Below are 19,805 nucleotides of genomic sequence, written 5' to 3'. Positions count from 1 at the left end.
AGACCCCGGCCCAGTGTGTCCTGGATGGAACTGGATGAAGGCCTGTATGCCAATGTTTACTTTGCCAAGGGCAAGCCACTGCTGGTCAGACCACTGAAAAAAAACCAGCTCGAAGCAGGGGCAAAGGATCCCTCATTTCACCGCGAGTAGAGGATGGCTGAGTCTCTGAAAGTCTCCAGAACATGGGGAGCTTCACGCGAGCTCCACACTGCGCTCGGCCTTCCCGTGGTCCACTGCCCAAGTCAGAGGACCTGGGAGCTGCCGGAAAGACCGCCTGCGTGGCCGACGCCCCGGGGCACAGCACTCCCCTCGGCCCTGCAGAAGGGCTGCCAGTGAGGGGGCTTGGCTCCTCTGGTTTGTTCAGACCCCAGTGGCTGAGGTGGGCAGAGCCCATAGATGACCTGTAACACGGGAGGGGCCAGGATAGAAGGGTCATGAAAGCCGCCTTGGAATCTCGGTTCAGGAGCGGTGGGCAGGCTGTTTTCCTGCCCTGTCAAGCTCTCAGAGGTGTCATCTTTAAGTCCGGGGGTATGAAGAGCAGGTGATGTAATGTGGGGGAGCACCTGCACCCCATCCGGAGCATCACGGAGCTCACAAACGTGACTTCCCAGCCAGGCCTTCAAAACACCCCGGCCTTGGCCCAACCCACCGCCTGGCCTCTTGAGTCTTGACGCTCCGGCGGTCACTCCCTGAGCGTGGCCAGACTTCCCAGGTCCATCTCTGCTCCCTCCAGCCCCTTGTCACCTGCACGGGGAGGGCAGATACCGTGGATGCTGAAAGGCAGGGCTGCAAGGTCACACAGACCCCTCCAATCCCTGCGCCCCGATCCCCCACAGGGAGGCGACTTACCTTCTCCTCTGAGAAATGGGCTAACAGCAGCTCCTCCACCGGCAGCTCCTTGTGAGGGTTAGGTGAGAGGCCGCAGGAGTGAGGCCTTCGGGCAACACTCTGCAAAGCCCACAGTGAGTTTCGATGCTGGGCTTCACAGCCGGACGTCTCCTCCCATCCTTTCCTCGGGCTCATGCCACGTGCGTCATGTCCTTGAAATTGACCACAAGATCCATCTTCAGGTCTGCACATGTCTCCCACACCAGCTGAGAGCAACTCCGAGGCAGGGCTGAGCCTTCCACGGCACCACTGTCTGCACAAGGCCCATCTGGTACCAGTGATCCGGCCTCCACTCAGACCAGTGGCGAACATTCCACTGTGGGGACAATTGACTATACCCTATGTCCCCCAAAGAGGTTCTCACTCCTTTGTTCTTAACCGGAGTCCAACAGAGGCCCAACAGATGGACTTCAGGGAGAATAAGTCCCCTGACTACATGCTTAATTGTGTGCCTGTGTCAGTGTGCATGCGTATATATGTGTGTGCATGTCTGTGTGTGCACGCAGGTATGAGGCTGCACATTTTGGAAAAGATATCCTTTACTTTTCATCAGATTTTCAGAAGACTGTGCTTCGCATCTGTGCTTTATTTCTTCAAAGCATTTAAGTCTCTCTGAAATTTCATTATTTACTTCTTTCTTGTCTCTACCACTAGAAAGTAAGCTTCAAGGCACTCGTCTTATTCACAGTTGTATCCACAAGCCCCAAAACAGAGTCCAGCACATAGTGGGTTCTTCGTAGCTTTTGAATGAATGGACGTGAGGTTCTTTGACCCAAAGGCACAGATCCTGCTCTGTAATGAGTATCTGGGCAAGCCCTGGACAGTCAGTGGGGCCCCCTCCTCAGGGCAGCTCTGGGGTGGAGGGCACCTGGAGCAGATGCTGGTTATTCTGCAGCAAGAGTCCATTCAGGGGAGGGACTGAGAGTGCTCAGACTGGATCCACTCGAGAGGAGGAGAATGCAAGGCTCTCTATTGTGTGATGCATGAGTGTCTGCATGCTAAGTTGCTTCAGTCATGTCTGACTCTTGGCGAGCCCATGGATGTAGACAGCCAAGCTCCTCTGTCCATGAGATTCTCCGGTCAAGAATGCTGGAGTGGGTTGCCATGCCCTTCTCCAGGGGACCTTCCTGACCCAGGGATCAAACCCACATCTCATGTCTCTGGCATTGGCAGATCGGTTCTTTACCACTAGGGCCACCTGGGAAGCCCCTATTGTGCGATGTTTCCCCAAAACTTAGTGGCTTGAAACAACTCTCTGTATCTCATGATTTTGTGGTCAGGCATTCATGCAGGCTCTGATGTTTCCAGACCACGTGGCACTGACTGAGGTCACTTGATGGCATTCGGCTGGTAGATTGGCTGGACCCAGAGGGCTCAGGGCAGCTCCCATCACACGTCTGGGAGCCTGGCGAGGGGCAGTTAGAAGGCTGGGTACAGCAGGACTGTCTAGGAGGCTCCTGTCGCTGGTCTCTCCAGCACAGCCGCCTCAGGAGAGTCAGACCTCTACACGGCAGCTCAGGACTCCCAGAGGCTGCTCAAGAAGATCCAGGCTGCTTTCGACTCCACCTTGGACGTCTGGCAGCATTGCTTCTATCACCTCCTACTGGCAGCCAGAAGGTCAGAGCCAGCCCAGACTCAAGAGGAAGAGACAGGAACTGCAAGGTGTATAAATACCATCGGGGGACGGGTGGGGGCACCATCACAGTGCTCAGCAACCTCACCTGACTGGTGGTTACCCTACGGGACAGGGCAGGTCTACAGGAGGAGCGGGGTGGAACTCACTCTGCAGAGATAAGTGGCCTAGATGCTGGTAGAAGTCTGGGCCTGTGTTTTGGCTTTATTATTATTATTACTGGCGTATTTGGATTTCTCTCTTTCTTTTTGGCTGTAGGGCATGCAGGATCTTAGTTCCCCAACCAGGGATCACACCCACGCCCCCTGCAGTGGCAGTGCAGCCTTAACCACAGGACCACCAGAGAAGTCCTGAGGCCTGTGTTTAAAATGTAAGAACTCACTCCCCCAGGATAACAACATTTTTTTTTTGTACTCTACTCTCCTGTCAACATTGAAGAGAAAGGCAAATTACCAAGAAAATAAATGGTTTATTTTTCTTTATATCCACAGCAGATTTGTAATAATATACCACCAGACAGAACCGTGCCTCTCTTGACAGAAATCATATTCATTATTAGGAAAAATTAAAAAAAAAAAAACTAAAAATACCCTGGCTTTGACCTGCAGCCAGCAAGGACATGCCCCAGATAGGTCTTGACCAAGTGGATCATTTCAGGTAAAAGGGAGTGCTGGGGTTATCTGTGGATTCCCTGCCTGGGGGCCCAAGGACCCAGAGAGCCTCAAAGAATAAGAGCTAAAGAGACAGAAGTCCCTTGATTTACAGAGCTCTAGGCTCATTCTCCTAAAGGAAATCAGTCCTGAATACTCACTGGAAGGACTGATGCTGAAGCTGAAGCTCCAATACTTTGGCTGCCTGATGCAAAGAGCCGATACATTAGAAAAGACCCTGATGCTGGGAAAGATTGAAGGCAGGAGGAGAAGGGGACGACAGAGGATGAGGTGGTTGGCTGACATCACTGACTCAATAGACGTGAGTCTGAGCAAGCTCCGGGAGATGGTGAAGGACAGGGAAGCCTGGTGTGCTGCAGTCCATGGGTCTCAAAGAGTTGGACACGACTTAGCGACTGAATAACAACAGGCTCATCCTCATACCAGAGCTGAGCATGTGCACTTGCACATAAAAGATGGTGGTTAAAGCTTGAAGAAAAAAGCCCATGAAGAAATGGAAGCTAAAGGAAACAGAACAATATATTGAGGTAACACCTATCCTCTGCCTCTTGCTGGTGTCAAACTAAGAAAAGACCTGAGATTTTAAAAAACAATGGAATTCTCGAATGCAGTTTTTTAAAAAATCACACAAACAAAAATCCTTTATAAAGATTCTTTAAAAAAACAAAACAAAAACTTGCTGCAAAAGTTTTTGAAGTTAGTTCCGCTAGAACAGGGGCGGGGGCTTGTTAACCATGCACAGCTCTTTCCAGCCTTAGGAATCTCATTTGCTCAAATGACACTTGGAAGGACAGACATAAGATGACATTTGGACAGATGTCTGCAAACAGGGAACCAGCCTCAGCAGTACAGAGAGGGTTTTAGAGGAGCAAACTGCTGCTGCTGCTGCTAAGTCGCTTCAGTCGCGTCTGACTCTGTGCGACCCCAGAGACAGCAGCCCACCAGGCTCCCCCGTCCCTGGGATTCTCCAGGCAAGAACACTGGAGTGGGTTGCCATATCCTCCTCCAATGAATCAAAGTGAAAAGTGAAAGTGAAGTTGTTCAGTCATGTCCGACTTGGCGATCCCATAAACTGCAGTCTACCAGGCTCCTCCATCCATGGAATTTTCCAGGCAAGAGTACTGGAGTGGGTTGCCATTGCCTTCTCCATTACGGGAGCAAAAAAACAAGGAAAATTTTAAACCCAGATTTTCTATCTGATCCTGAGTAGCAAGTCTGACATCACAGATTAGGAACAAAAAGCAAAGTGCAACTATATATGTATAAAGGTCACTCTGAACATCTTTACCTTAAATGGCAAGCAGAGAGCAGAAAAAGACAAGAAAATGAATGTAAGGTACTCAAGATCCACAAACACTAATCTATTCCTATTTGTTTCATCTTCTGCTGCTTTTTGCAACAGCCTGGAGAAAACATGTGGGAAGAATGTCCTGACTCAGCTGACCTTAGTCTTCACAAGGCCAAGAATGGACAAGGCTTGTTTCCCAGATACTGGAGATGGTCCTTCATTACTGACATGAACGTCCAATCCTGCAAGGCCTGGATCCTGCCTGGACAGGACTCTCTGGACTTCACTACCTTTGACATCTCAAAATGACCAAAACTGACTCCGAGCAGAGTATAATGTATTCAGAAAACCTCTTATGAGCAGGAATATTTAGTTAGACATTATTTTCTTAAACTATCATCAAGGTTCAGAATCAAATGACCATTCCATGCAAATTCATTCCTTCAGACTCCCATAAAGGCAAGATTTGGAGTTTTAAATTTTTAATCTGGCCTGAAAAATATAGTTCAGGTTCCAGTGATTTGAAACCTCTTCTGAGATATAAGGGAATCACATGGGTTATGAATAAAAATATGTGTGTGTTTACATGCTTATATTTGTTTCACCATCAGTGCTTTTTCATCAGTGGTAATCATTACCCTTGGGTAATCATCAGTACCAATTTAACCTGATGGTGGGCCCAAAAGGGTGTTCAGAATTCAACACAAGACACAACCACAGAAAGTCTTCAGTGCACAGAGAAACAGGGTCCTTGCTGGCGTCTTACTCGGCCCAGGACTCCCATTTGCGCCCCCACTGGGCCCCCGGGGGAAGACCCCTCGTGGAATTCTCCGTGTGCCCCTAAGTGAGTGAGTGTGGGCTCGAGGCAAGCCAACCTGACAGCAAGGTTGTCAGAGACGCCTTCAAGGTTGTGAAATCACAACACAAAACCAAAACCACGACACAATACCTCCACTACCCGGCAGTGAAGGCTTGCTCGCTGAAGGGTGTTTAATACGGAGCATGTGCGGCAATCCAGGTGGGCGGAGCCATCCCCAAGCAGGTGAAACCCTGCATCTCTTTCTGCACATCTGGGCGCGGGACACAGTCAGCTGGACCTGGGGAGCCTCTCGACACAGTCCATTCCCTGAAGCATCCTAGAGACCCCAGAGAGTTCTCCTTGCTGCAGCGAGCAGTGGCACCTCACCGTCCTTGCTTTCTATCACCTGGACAGTGCAGCGTTCTCCACTACAGCCTGGGAGTCCAGTTTTCCCGGGTTTAGGAGCCCTTCCGCTCTGAGAAAACCAGCAAGGCCTCTCCACATCCGCCGAGCAGGAGGCTGCGAGAAACAACAAGAGGTCAGCTTTGCCCTCTTGGGAACCTAGAGGCTGTGGACGTGTGAAGTTGCCTGGTGTCCACCTACCACAGGACAAGTGATGCTTCCTCATCATGCAGCTGAGCATCCTGTCCCCTGCCCACACTGCCTGACTTCAAGTCAGGTCCCGGACTGCCCAGTCGTCCAGGGTAAACCTCAGCTGTCCCTCAGGGAGAAAGGTGACGTGTCCCAACCATCCTGACCAGGTGATGGTGACTGCACTTCCTTACTGCTCTCTGGCACAAACATAGGAGGAGGGCTTCCCACTGGTGCATTTTGCTACAGTGATGGATAGGAAACCATGCATGTATCCATAATCCTATGATTATTGACAGTCTCTGAACCCTTTTATTTCATTTAGACTAACAGAACATTTAAAGACAAAATACAAATGTGGACACATGAATTTCCCACCACAGCAGAAAGATCTATGGTCAGTGAAAATGAAAATGAAAATAGCAAAACATAAGACTGTGAGAAAGAGGTGGATTTCACATGCCTAAAATGTAACACATTCAAAGGTTTGCACATTTTCTATTTTAAACTTCTCAGTAGACACTCTAGTGTCTGTCTGAAGCCCCCATCATTCTTCCCCCAAAGCACTTCTGAGGCCCGGGCTGGGCCATGAGTAAAGGCTTGTGACTGGAGTTCCTGAGGATGAAGTGCTCTTGTTCAGAGGTGCCAATAGCCCTTTCAATGCCACCTTCCTCTTCCTTTTTTCTCCATTTACCCCCCAGCATCCCACTCTTCCTATATACCCATTCATCATACATTCCCACACACAATACACTCATACTTGGGTAGTGGCGCCTCCATGGTCCTAACATATGTCTAAGGCATCAAATGTATGAGATACACTTAGGCCGTATATATTCTATTCTCAGTGAAAAAAGTCACCTATGGGGGTGACTATGACCTAAAGATAACATCTACCATGAACCATTTCCAATAAAGGAGTGAACTAAGTGGGAACAGGAAAACAATAAGCTGAGTTCAAACTGTGCTCAGGTGTTTCTTGGTTTTTTTGGGTTTTCTTTTTGGCTGCACCACATGGCATGTGGGATCTTAGTTCCCCAATCAGAAGTATTACAAATAGTGACAATAAGTCAATGAATTCTCTCTAATACACACTAAATTCAAAATAATGTAGCTGAAGTTCGTTACAAACAAAACAAATTTCAGAGGACTTTCCTAGATATATACTCGTCATTTATAGCATTGCTTCTGGGAGAAACTGGGGACCAAATTCCAAAAGACTGTATTTTTTAACACAGGGCTTGTCCCTGGTCTAGTTTGGGGACAGACCTAGATGCTGGTGGGTTCTATCACCTCTTCTTTTTGGATGAAGGACCCAGGAAGGGGAAGCCATTTGTTCTGTACATAATGAGTGTGTGCTGTCGTGTCTGAACTCTTTGCCACCCCATGGACTGGAGCCCACCAGGCTCCTCTGTCCATGGAATTTTCTAGGCAAGAATACTGAAAATGAAATGAAATGGCAAAATTGCCATTTCCTCCGCCAGGGAAGATCTTCCTAATCCAGAGATCGAACTTGCGCCTCTTGTGTCTCCTGCATTGGCAGGCAGATTCTTTACCACTGAGTCACCTGGGAAGCCCGTTCTGTACGCAGGCTCATTTCTAAAGACCCACTTTTGCCTTCTAAGCCGATCTGCTGTTTCCTTCTGCATTCCTTCAAGAACACACACACCGTCTTCTTAAATCCCTGGATGAGCACAGAGTCACCATGACCTGATGCGAGATCAGTACAGAACTTTGACTTGGGAAGTTTTATTTCTGCAAATGTAACAAGGGGTCAATCATTTCCACTAATCTTCCTTAATCACCAGGGAGAACAGGGTTTTGGCTGGCTCTTTGCCACCCTCCCTCCCCCAGCCTTAGAACAATGCTGCAGCGTAATAACCTTGCATTGCATCCCCTTGGTGTAGTGATTTAATGAAACACCGAGTGGCTTTAAAGAATGCTGACATGAAAACAAACCTGGTTCCGTTTACCGTTAAGAGCGCCAGGGAGGTGAGCTTTGATGCTGTTTTCTAAACAGCGGGAGACGCTGACACGGGGTGCAGGAATCTTAATAGCATTACAGCTGTTTAAGTCAGAGCTTTACTGAACTGTTTGCAAATCTTGTAATCCCCATCATTCCTGAAATGAACAAACTTCATGTAACGAAGGCATAAACATTCAGATTGCAGAGCCAGCCAGAAATAGTCATCACTCAATTCTCTTCCAGGGGTTATTTATTTTCAACATCGCTCCACTCTTTCTCTTCTCTCTTATCAGGAGCCAAAGGCCCCATCTCAAACTTACATTTATTTTTGTGGTGATTCAATGAATTCCTATGGAACTTTCCAGACTGAGGACAGAGACTGTATCCTTTTTTCAACTGTAGGCCTAGCACTTAACACAACACCCAATAAATATTTGCTCAATGAGTGATGGAATTCTTATACCTGCTCCCCACTTTCCCATCTGGATTCCAAACTATTTTTTTCTCTCTTTCCTCACCAAAATGAATGCACCACTCCCTTGGGGGCTTGCTGAGTGACGATTTACAATCTGATTAACTACTCTGTGTGGAAAGGTAATGAGTGTAGTTATTCAGAAGGCCTTTCTCAGCATTTTAAAGAAGAGGTTTCAGATTCTTAATTCAGCTGAAAAACTGCAGACACTGTGATCCTAGCTGCACTTTGGGGTATGTTGGAGGAAGTTCTTTCTTTACTCCGAAATTCACTCTCTCTACAAATAAGACTTCAGCAGTCTCTAAGCATTCCCCTAAAACTAAAGGCAAAGACATCTTTACTCAGAGATGATATAAAATAATTCTCTAAAGGTGAGGTTGAGACTAGGATCAAGTTGAAGTGACCACCATGTTTGTAGGATCAACGGCAAGCCCAGTGAATGATGGGTAAAAATGAAAAGTTGATCACCAAATCCTACAAACAAAGAGGCTGTGTTTTGGTGATTCCTTTCTCTCCTTGTACTTAAGGGAAAAGCGACTCTCCTCATCTAAAGAGCATTCAAAGAGGAAGCACTGACAACTATTAATAATTCTACTCGACAGAAACACCGCTCACAGTTAAGAATTATTTTTTTTTGAATGTGTTGAATTTTGCCAAAATTTTTTGCCAAAATGTTGCCCTTTGCCAAAATTTTGGAATACTGGGAATTCATATTGATACATAATCTAGAAAGTTGTTAATTTAAAAACAAATAACTAAGGATGAATCTGGATATTTAGATTGCTGAACTTGCAATAGATATTAAAATGCTGGGCTTTTATTGTTAAAAAGAAGATATGATAGCTGGACAAGAGCAGTTGCTTTTAATTAAAGGTTTTAAAAGTTGACTGACTTTGGGGGTGTGGGTTTATCATTTTTCCTGAGTACAGGACCCACTGACTGAGCTAACAGTGCCAGACAGAGAGACAGAAAGGTGAATGAAACAACCCCTTCCTGGAGGATCTTCAGCCAGCAGGAGGAAGTGAACACCTGTCACTTCCTGTGGTACCTGCTGATGGAGGCACACAGTGAGGGTGGCAGGGCTGCCAAGGACCTGAGCCTGGAGCTGATCCAAATCTCTAGTGCGGAGATAAGTTCTTTAAGATCTTGCTGGAATTTCAAATGGTGTTTCCTCCACGCACCACCACAAACCTTTAGATCCGTGATTCCCAACTGTGGTGATTCTGCCAACGAGAGGAACTTTGGCAAAGCCTGGACATGTTTTTTGGTTGTTGTAATTAAGGGAGTGTTACTGGCCCCTGGTGAGGTGGGACTTAGGCTTGCTGCTGAAAATTCTATGTGGTACAGGACAGCCCCTCACAGCAAAGAGGTCAACAGCACTGAGGGTGAAAAACCTTCTTTAGACAATGAGCGTCTAAGCTGCTGCCCATCCAAGGAGATGGACAATGATGTGTACCCTGGTTTCCTAGATGGTGACCTCGCTGGGGTCTTGAACTGTTTCTACAGAACCCAGTAAGCACTTCTGGTAGGATGAATGAACATACAAGCAATGGAGGTGAGGGTGTCAGTGGTTACAGGGTCCTCAGCCTCAGCCGGGCTGCAGGGGGGTGGCTGTGTAGCTTCTACCCACCTCCACCCACTCCAGCAACTGCTGCCGTTTGGACTTGCAGGCCCAACTTAACAGCTGCTCCATATTTTTGAAAGACTCTGGAGATGTGGACTTTTACAGGGAAACCACCTGATTTCTAAATGTTGAATAATTTGAAATCTGAAAATCAAAGGAAAAAAGAAAAAAAGAAACGATAACTATGCAGACAAACACAGTCGGTCCAAACCAAACAGCCTTTTGTGACTTCCGATCAGTCTAGGCTCCCACAGGGCAGAGATGGGCCATGGATTCCTGCCCAGGATGCGATTAGCCAGTCACCCAGTCATAGCCTGAACACACCCAGTCTACGGACAATGCAGACCAGATCTGTGCAAAAGACAGGAAATCTGAAACACAGTCTGACACTCTTGTTCTGGTGGTTCACTTTGTGGTCGGAAAATTCTTTGAGGCTGAAAACACACCATCCTTAAACTCAAGAGTTCTCAAGAATCAGGAAATTCCAAAGTCAAGGTTCCTTTTGCAATGATCGCACATGCTGTTTCCTTGACTTGGGTACACACAGCCCTTCTTTCCATCGTGTTCAGGGCATACCATGAAGTCCACAGGATGTGGGACAGCCTGTAGACACAGCTCCCACAGACGGCTGTGGGAACCTTCAGACTAAGCACGTCCTCCCCCCTGCAGAGCATCTCACGCTTATTTCTTATACTCAGTTCAACACCTGGGTTTTTGTTGTTTTTTTTAGTTCATTCTGAAATTATGTACAAAATATAGTCAATGAGAATTATTTGGAAAAAAGTGCCATCAAGACTTGAGATAGTCACTATAAAGGTTGCTGTTGTTCAGTCACTCAGCTGTGTTCGACTCTTTGTGGCCCCACGGACTGCTGCACACCAAGCTTCCCTGTCCTTCCCTATCTCCCAGGGTTTGCTCAAACTCATGTCCACTGAATCGGTGATGCCATCCAACCATCTCATTCCTCTGTTGTCCTCTTCTCTTCCTGCCCTCAGTCTTTCCCAGGGTCTTTTCCAATGAGTCAGCTCTTTGCATCAGGTGGCCAAAGTATTAGAGCTTCAGTTTCAGCATCATCGGTCCTTCCAAGGAATATTCAGGGTTGATCTCCTTTAGGATTGACTGGTTTGATGTCCTTGCTGTCCTAGGGACTCTCAAGAGTCTTCACCAGCACCACAGTTCGAAAGCATCAATTCTTTGGCACTCAGCCTTCTTTACGGTCCAACTCTCACACCCATACATGACCACTGGAAAAACCATAGCTTTGACGATATGGACCTTTGTTAGCAAAGTAATGTCTCTTCTTTTTAACACGCTATCTAGGTTGGTCATAGCTTTTCTTCCAAGGAGCAAGTGTCTTTTAATTTCATGGCTGCTGTCACCAGGCACAGTGATTTTGGAGCCCAAGAAGATAAAGTCTGTCACTCTATTTTTTCCCCATCTATTTGCCATAAAGTGACGCTACCAGATGCCATGATATTAGATGAAGGTTAAGATATAGAAACTGCGGGAACAGTCTCAAGGGTGCACCAGGATACCTTGGTGGTTGGGTTTCTGGACATCACCCTGTCTACCATCTGTGTCCCACCTTCCCAGGAGGACATGTGAGGGGAAGCAGGAGGGACTGGAGGGTCAGTTCCTGCCCCCACCCCAGCTCTAGTTCCAAATAGCTAAGTCTCACCAAGGGGCACCTCCTGCCCCTCCGTTCTTCCCTGTCTTCCCGGGGCCAGAGGGACCAAATCCTCCTCCACCCACAGCCTGGCTAAGCCTCTCCCTTCTGCATCAGGTCCAGTTTCAAGCCCCTCCCTATCACCCCGGCCTCTCTCTCTCCTCTGTTCTTCACACCCACTGTGTTTACAAATACTATCCAAGACTTCCCTGGTGGTCCAATGGCTTAAAAACAAAAAACAAAACCACCACCAACAAAAACTCCACACTCCCAATGTAGGGAGCCCAGGTCTGACCCCTGGTTGGGAAAGATCACACATGCTGTGTGCTAGTGGCATGGCCAAAAACATATATATATATATATGTATATATATATATATATATTTCAAAAAAAAACCCAGTTACTATCCTACCTCAGAAATTATCTTTATGACTTCTTCTCCTGAAAACTCCTCAAGGGCTGGATGATGTCTTATGTTCCTTAATGACTTCCACATGCTCTGCATACACCAGTCACTCAATACATATTTTTTGTTAATTCACAGAAATATAACTTATAGTATTAAAAATCTAAGGCAGTGAGATTCTTTTCCTAAAAATGTTCCACTGGACATTCCCAGTTCACTGTGTCAGTCTCTGAATAAGAAATAGGGCCGATGTGTCTTGGGTAATGCTCCTTCTGTATTGCTGCCGAATCATCCAGATACTCCTTATAAATGATCAGACTAGTGGGAAGAGAAACATTAGAGGTTGCCTCAGATGGTAAAGAATCCGCCTACAATGCAAGAGACCTGGGTTCGACCCCTGGGTTGCGAAGATCCCCTGGAGGAGGAAATGGTTATTCACTCCAGTATTCTTGCTTGGTGACTCCCATGGACAAAGAAGCCTAATGGGTTACAGTCCATGGGGTCGCAAAGAGTCGGACATGACTGAGCAACTAATACTTCATTTCCTTTCCTCCAGTAACATAGTAGCTCTAAAATCTTGGGGGGGAAAAACAGTTAAATGTCTGAACCTCAGACAGGACTAGGAACTTCCCTGGCAGTCCAGTGGTTAAGACTCCTTGCAGGAGGTGCTTCAAGCAGGAGGTACTTCAAATGCAGGGGGTGCAGGTTCGATCCCTGGTCAGGGAACAGAGACCCCACATGCCATGCAGCACAGCCAAAAATTTTTTTAAAAATTAAAATGGGGGCTAAATTGGAGGGTTGCTGTGAAAGTTAATGAGATATATAATATTAATATGAAAATGTCTGAAATATAGTAGTTGCTCAATAAATGGTTAGTTATTTAAAAGAAGAGAAGAAATTAGGAGAAGGAGGAAGAGGATGGCGTAGAAGTATTTGTTAATTTTTCTTTTCCTTACATTTTCCTTCTTAGGGCAGGAAGTACCCCATTAGGGGCTCTTGAGAGAGGCTAAAAACCACTTTCGCAGAATGCCATGAGCAAAAAGATTCATTTCTGTCAGTGTGCATGGTCTAGATACAGACCTGCTCTCTGGAGAAGGGAAGGGGACGGCAACCCACTCCAGTATTCTCGCCTAGAGAGTCCCATGGATAGAGGCGCCTGGTGGGCTATAGTCCTTGGGGTCTCATTGAGTCAGACATGACTGAGCAACTAACACCATGCAGGAAGATAAGTAACTACTGACATCCCAGGGGCAGCGACTTTTCACTTTTATCCAAGAGTTGGCCCTGGCACATACTGGGTCCCAGGAAATATTTGTTTACTGAACAAGCCCCTTCCAGCCCAAAGCCACAGGAGATGCAAAGTTGCCTCTTGGACTTCCTCATCATGGCATTCCTAGAGCCTGGTCCTGCCTTTCACATTCATCCTGCAGGAACCTCATACTGATGTTTAAACTTGACACTGTGTGTGTGTGTGTGTGTGTGTGTGTGTGTGTGTGTGTTGGGGTGAGGGGGGCTATGACAGCACAAGATGGGGGATTATTTACAAGTTGTCCTGGGAGACAGGAGGCTGCCCTGGACACATGGGGCATAATGCTGGCCCCCACCAACCTGCACTGTGGCCTTGGAGCCAAAGGTGACAGTTCTGCAGGTCCAGTGTGAAAACCAGTGCAAAAACTGGGGAAGGAGGTGGAGGAAGTCAACCCTTAGGATTACTCTCATACCAAGTGAGGCGCTTCCCTGGTAGCTCTGTGGTAAAGAATACGCCTGCCAATCCAGGAGACACAGGTTTGACCCCTGGGTCAGAAAGATCCCCTGGAAAGAAAATGGAAACCCATTCCAGTATTCTTGCCTGGAGAATTCCAGGGACAGAGGAGCCTGGGAGGCTATAGTCCACGGGGTTGCAAAAGAGTCAGACATGACTTAGCAATTAAACAACAACAAGCATGAGAAAAAAATACGGATTTTCTAGGACTATGACTTATTTCAGCAAAACTAAATAAAATGTTTTTCTTTCCATCATGCTGGTAAAGAAATGTAAAACCCTCCAAAACTTGTCTGCAATTCAGTTCTGGAGTGCCATTCTTGGTGCTGGGAGTGGGGGCGGGTATTGCCAAATAATATATTCAAACTGGAATGGAAATAAGCATTATATAACTTCAAGTGGCCCTAGGCTTGCTTTTCTTTTTAAAACAGAGGATAAGAGACAGTAAGTAGCGAGAACCAACACAAATTATCCTCCTTAAGGTGCTGCATTAGTCATTCAGGCCATATAGCAGGCAGCCGTGGTCACAGGAAAGGAAAGCTGTGGGTCACCAGGCCAGCAGCTGGCAAGCTGGGTGAAGACTTGGGAAGGACTGACCCATGCCCGGGTCATTGAGAGGCTCGTCAGGCTCGGCTCAACAAGCACCACCCAGCGTGGTTTCGCTTTATAGACAATAGAGCCCACCTCCCTCCGCACAGACTTCCCTGGCCAAACAGTGCATTGTTCTCACCATCAGGCCAAATTCATGTGACTTCTGGCAAGTGGAGACCATGGAAACAGAGGATCTATACTCTTTACCGGATGCATTTCTGTATTGTCATAAATGTCTCCTATGGAATCTTTATCCATTAGGAACTGATCTCTCCCTCAGTTGATAGATTCTGATTCTGAGAATTGACTCAGGTTTGGAAACTGGCCAAGGATCGTCACTTTAAATTAGGTAAATGACCTCTGCCTTCTGCTTATCCATTTTTGATATATTTCTATTATAACTTGTTAAGCAACAGTCTAGATGACTCTCCATCCTTTTCCTAGGTCAACCCTACACTGACTGCCTTCCAATTTTGCTGCCTATTATGGTAGGTTTGACTACCTTGCTTATGGTGCAAATAGCACACATTACTATATAGATTTAAAATACATAAGTATTGGGACTTCCCTGTTGGTCTGGAGGTTAAGAAACCGCCTTCCAATACAGGAGACATGGATTTGATCCCTGGTCCTGGAACTAAGATCCCACATGCCACGGGGCAACTAAGCCTGCAAGTAGCAACCAAGACCCAGCATAGCCAAAAATTATAAAATAAAATACCTAAGCATAAGCATGCGTGCCAAGTCGCTTCAGTCATGTCCAACTCTTTGCAACCTTATGGAAGATAGCCCACCAGGCTTCTCTGTCCATGGGATTCTCCAGGCAAGAATACTGGAGTGGGTAGCCGTTCCCTTCTCCAGGGGATCTTCCCAACCCGGGGATTGAACCTATGTCTCTTATGTCTCCTGCATTTGGCAGGTGGGTTCTTTACCACTAGTGCCACCTGGGGAGACCCACTGAAGTACATACCCCCCAAAATAGCTTGATTTCCCTACTGATTGAGGGGAGCAACAGCAGTCCTAACAGTTTAAACTCAGCATCATCACCTCACCTTCACCCTCCCTGAAGATGACAACCACAACCCTTGGTGATCATCATGTCAGCTGGTTTGAATATCAGTAAGCTGGAGTAGATCAAAGTCTTAACGTGGTCAGTCGCTGATCAGCAGTCTGTGTCCAGGGTTCAGGGGCAGAATCCTACCACCTTACCTTCCACACAGCAGACCAAGGAATGTGATTTTAAAGTAGGAGCATGTGGCAGCTCTGCTCAAAAATCCGTGGGTCACTCCTCCCCGCCTCCACTCACGGTAAAGCCAAGCCCTTATAATGGCCTTTAAGAACCCACATGGTCAACCACCTACTACCTCTCCAGCCCTCATCTCCTACCACTCTTGCCCAGCAACCTGCTCTGGTCACATTGCTCCATGAGCAAACCAAGCACCCTCCCACGTCAGGGCCTTTGCAACTTCTGTTACCTCCCAGTGTCCCCAGGGCTCACTCCCCCACTTCTTCAGGTCTGTGCTCAAATATGGGAGGAAGAGGCAGTGCTGTCTTTAAGCAAATGGGTGAGTGCATTCTAAACAAAGATGGTTTGGGGCTTGTCTAAGAGAAAAATGAATTGAAGGATCAAAGGAAGAAACACAAACATAGTCACAGCTAAAGTTATAGTTATATATTTATAGTTACACTTATAGTTCTATATACACACATAATTAGTGGTTCACCCACCGTGGTTACTCTTGTGTGGATGAGTGGCTGAAAGGTGTCCTGGTGAGGGTCTGCTTCCTGAATGCTGGCTGTACCAGATATAATATATTCAGTTTGTGAAAATATTCATGATATAAGCACTCTTCTGAATGTATGTTTATTTATATGTCCATAAGACATATACCCCAAACATGCACTAACATTTGAGAGCAAATATTAGTATCCCAAGGAAACCCAAAGAACTTATTTTCCTCTCCTCTCTCTGCTAAAGACTTACCATCCCATGGTTTCCCTGGTCAGAATTATATCAAACAGCAACATCGATAAGCCAGACGTGATCACCTGCAGAAACAATTTCAGCAAAAGGTCATCAGAGCAGCAGGACCCTGGTGACCTTCTCCAAAGCCATTTTTTCACACATTTAGTTGGTGGCAGTTCAGATCCCAGACATCACCTATGTCTTCCCACTCTGTGTCTTTCCCGTCCCCCCACACTTCCTAGTCCCTGGTGTTTCACGGAAAATGCTAAATCCTCATCTATGTTGAGATGAGAATCTTCAAAGAAGCACTTAATTTCCAAGTCTTTCAAAAGAGGAGGCACACAGCTAAGATCGTACTCCTCTCTCTCTAGGGCAACGGCAGAGCAAGAATACCTGTTTCCATCTTGTCTCAGCTGCACAACAAGAACCCCCAGGGTCAGAAGTATCCATTCACCCACTCCCAGATCCTCCAGCTAAAAGCCGAGCTGCTGACCCACCTTTGCAACAGCACTGTCTCTCACCCTATCCTAACGTCCCTGTCTTTCTGGCCCAATGCTCACATTCTGAGAAACCAGGTTCTTCCTAAGAGAGGGAGCAATGAAACCATTAATTATTTGCAAACATCTAGGAGGCAGTAAATGGGCTTCCCTGGTGGCTCAGCACTAAAGAACCCACCAGCAACACAGGAGGCAAAAGAGATGAGGGTTTGATCCCTGGGTCGAGAAGATCCCCTGGAGGAGGGCATGGCAACCCACTCCAGTGTTCTTGCTGGAAAATCCCATGGACAGAGGAGCCTGACGGGCTATGATCCATGGGGTCACACACAGTCAGACCTGACTGAAGCAGTGACTGAGCAGAACACAGGAGGCAAAGGAGAGAAAAGAGTTACTCCACATTTCTCAGAGCTAGAAATTCCAAAAAACCCTCTTAGAAGTGGCAGTAATGGCACTAAGACTCCCGAGATGCCTCTAAAAAGTCAACACAAAAAGTTTGGAGAACCAGCTGGCTCAGGTAAGATTTTTTTTTTTTTTCCTCTCCCAGGATTCTGCACTCTGGAATGCAAAGTGAGGAAAATTACCCTAAGAACTTGCTTCTCTGCAATGAGAAGAAGTAAAAAGCAGGCCGTATCAGGACAGGTCACTCAGGCTGAGTGTCCTCAGAGATATCAACTGCCATATCACTCAAAGGGATGTCATGTCCTGTCTCGGAGGCCTCTTCAGGTCCCAAGACGGGAACAAGACAGCAAGCAGATGGTCAGAAGAAGGGAGTATGGAGTATGGCGGTCCAGTGTTTAAGAATCCATCTTCCAATTCAGGGGACATGGGTTCACTACCTGGTCAGGGAACGAAGGTTCCATGTGTTGTGGAGCAACTAAGCCCATGCAACCACAATGAATGAGCCTGTGCACCACGACTAGAGAGAGACCACACTGCAAAGAAGACCCAGTGCAGCCAAACATGTTTTTAAACAATTTAAAAAATAAGAAGGAGGCAGTATGTTTGATGAGTCTCATCTTCACTCATTTACCATCTCAAAAAGAAGCCTGGAAATATAAACCTGGAACTCTCAGTATAGAGACCTTGTGAGATCTTAGAACCTTTGTAATAGCTTTTTCATTTAAGGTCACTTTCTATTTGCTCCCCTGTATCGATTTGCAGCTAAAAACCTTGACAACAAAAAAGAACCTGTGGTGTCTTCAGGAACAAAAAAGAAGTGACAACAAAGCCAGAGAAACAGTTGCAAAGCAGAACGCAAAGGACAAGAGGAAATATTTCTCAAAATGAAAACAGAGTGCTGGTTTTTATCTTAGAGCTTTTATCTCAATGAGTAGCTCTTCTTCCCCCATCCTCCCCTCTTCTTGTTTGACATTTTATTTAGGACTTTTGCATCTACAGTCATAAATGAAGTGGGCCTAAAATTTTATTATCTTGCAATGCGATTGTCTAGTTTTGGAAACAAGGTTATACAAACCACATAAGTTAATACATCAGCCTCCCTGCTTCTTTTTCTGTAAAGGATAAAGATAGTCTTTACTGGGGTCTCCACTCTGACCTGACTGCCCCTGGACCTGGCGGTTCTAGTTGAAAGTGAAAAGTGAAAGTGTTAGTCACTCAGTTGCATCTGACTCTTTGTGACCCCATGGATGTAGCCCATCAGGCTCCTCTGTCGATGGGATTTCCCAGGAATAATACTGGAGCGGGTTGCCATTTCCTTCTCCAGGGGATCTTCCCGATCCAGTGATCAAACCCAGGTCTCTTGCATTGCAGGCAGATTCTTTACATCTGAGTCACCAGGGAAGCTCTAATTGGGGTGGCCTTTAATGGCCACTGTCCTAATCAAATCCTCTCTTTCTCCTGGATTCAAGTTTATTTTCATTTTTTCCAAAAATATTTTTCATCTAGGTTTTCCATTCATTAACATTCAGCAGTTTGTAGAAACATTATTCTATCTCATTTGTGCCCATTTTTATCATCTTCCCTTTTATTCCTACTTTTATTATCATTTTCTCATACTTTTTTTTCTCTTTCCTTCTTTATCAGCCAAAGTTAATCTTAATCTCATTAATCCCTCTTTACTTTTGCAACTTACTGCACATTTCCTGGGAGAGTGCCAACAGAGATTTATTTCTTGGGATTGCTGAAAAAGCCTCTCTTGTACTGAGGGAGGTTAGCGACGGCAGCTTGGCGTTAACGGAACAACTCATGAAATTTCTGAAGACTTTCTTAACTCTTCACCATTATCTTCATCTCCTTTAGCCTTTTTGCCAGCTCTTGCCTTTCCTTTGCCAACTTTATCGAGGATTAAAGTTGGCAAATGTAACTGTATATATTTCAATTGTACACCACGACTGGATATGCATATATATACATGGCCTTCTCTGATTGGCTTCCCTAATGGCTTTTTTTTTCCATTTATTTTTATTAGTTGGAGGCTAATTACTTTACAATGTTGTAGTGGATATCTAATGGCTTTTTAAAAAAATATTTTTATTTATTTGATGGTGCCAGGTCCTAGTTGTGGCATGTCAGATCTGGTTCCCTGACCAGTGATGGAACCGGGGCCCCCTGCCTCCGGAGCTTGGAGTCTCAGCCAATGGACCACCAGGGAAGTTCTTCTGGTGGTTTTTTCCATACAACTTTCAGTCTCCTCTGTGACACCGTCACCTCCCACATACCCTGCAAAAGTCACAGCCACTTACGTCTCCAGCCCTCTGCAGGTTTCTTTCAGCTCAGAAGGAATCCCGTCTGCCGTGAGATAGACAGCTGGCCTGCTTGTTCCTATTAACCACACCTTTTGCCAAGAAAAACACCTCTGAAAATTTTCAAACCAGCCCTGACTTGAAAATAAGGTTGGTTTAGTAGCCAGACTGGTGCCTTTCCATCTGCCGCTTCCTGGAAACGTTTGCATGGTCTCCTGCCTTTCTCCTGGGCCCCTCTTTCAAACATGTCTATATTTTCCCCTCTCGTGGAGCAAATTTTCTG

At 46.3% G+C, this 19,805-nt stretch overlaps 1 protein-coding gene across 3 annotated transcripts in view; it reads right to left on the bottom strand.

The window, feature by feature from the left end:
• Positions 1-2,970: 2,970 nt before the first annotated feature.
• TMEM241 (transmembrane protein 241) overlaps positions 2,971-19,805 on the bottom strand; it is a 120,367-nt gene continuing 103,532 nt past the window's right edge. For 2 of the 3 annotated variants that reach the window (XM_065932461.1, XM_065932463.1), the window contains exons 14-16: positions 16,342-16,406; positions 16,086-16,153; positions 2,971-5,798 (exon numbers count right to left, since the gene is read on the bottom strand). In XM_065932461.1, coding sequence (XP_065788533.1) covers positions 5,617-5,798; positions 16,086-16,153; positions 16,342-16,406 — 315 coding nt within the window. In that variant the 3' untranslated portion in view covers positions 2,971-5,616. The remainder of the gene's footprint in view (positions 5,799-16,085; positions 16,154-16,341; positions 16,407-19,805) is intronic. The other variant, XM_065932462.1, reaches the window with a different exon arrangement.

Source organism: Muntiacus reevesi, chromosome 4, assembly GCF_963930625.1.
Source record: "Muntiacus reevesi chromosome 4, mMunRee1.1, whole genome shotgun sequence".
NCBI lineage: Eukaryota > Metazoa > Chordata > Mammalia > Artiodactyla > Cervidae > Muntiacus > Muntiacus reevesi.
This window is presented reverse-complemented; position numbering and strand designations above follow the sequence as displayed.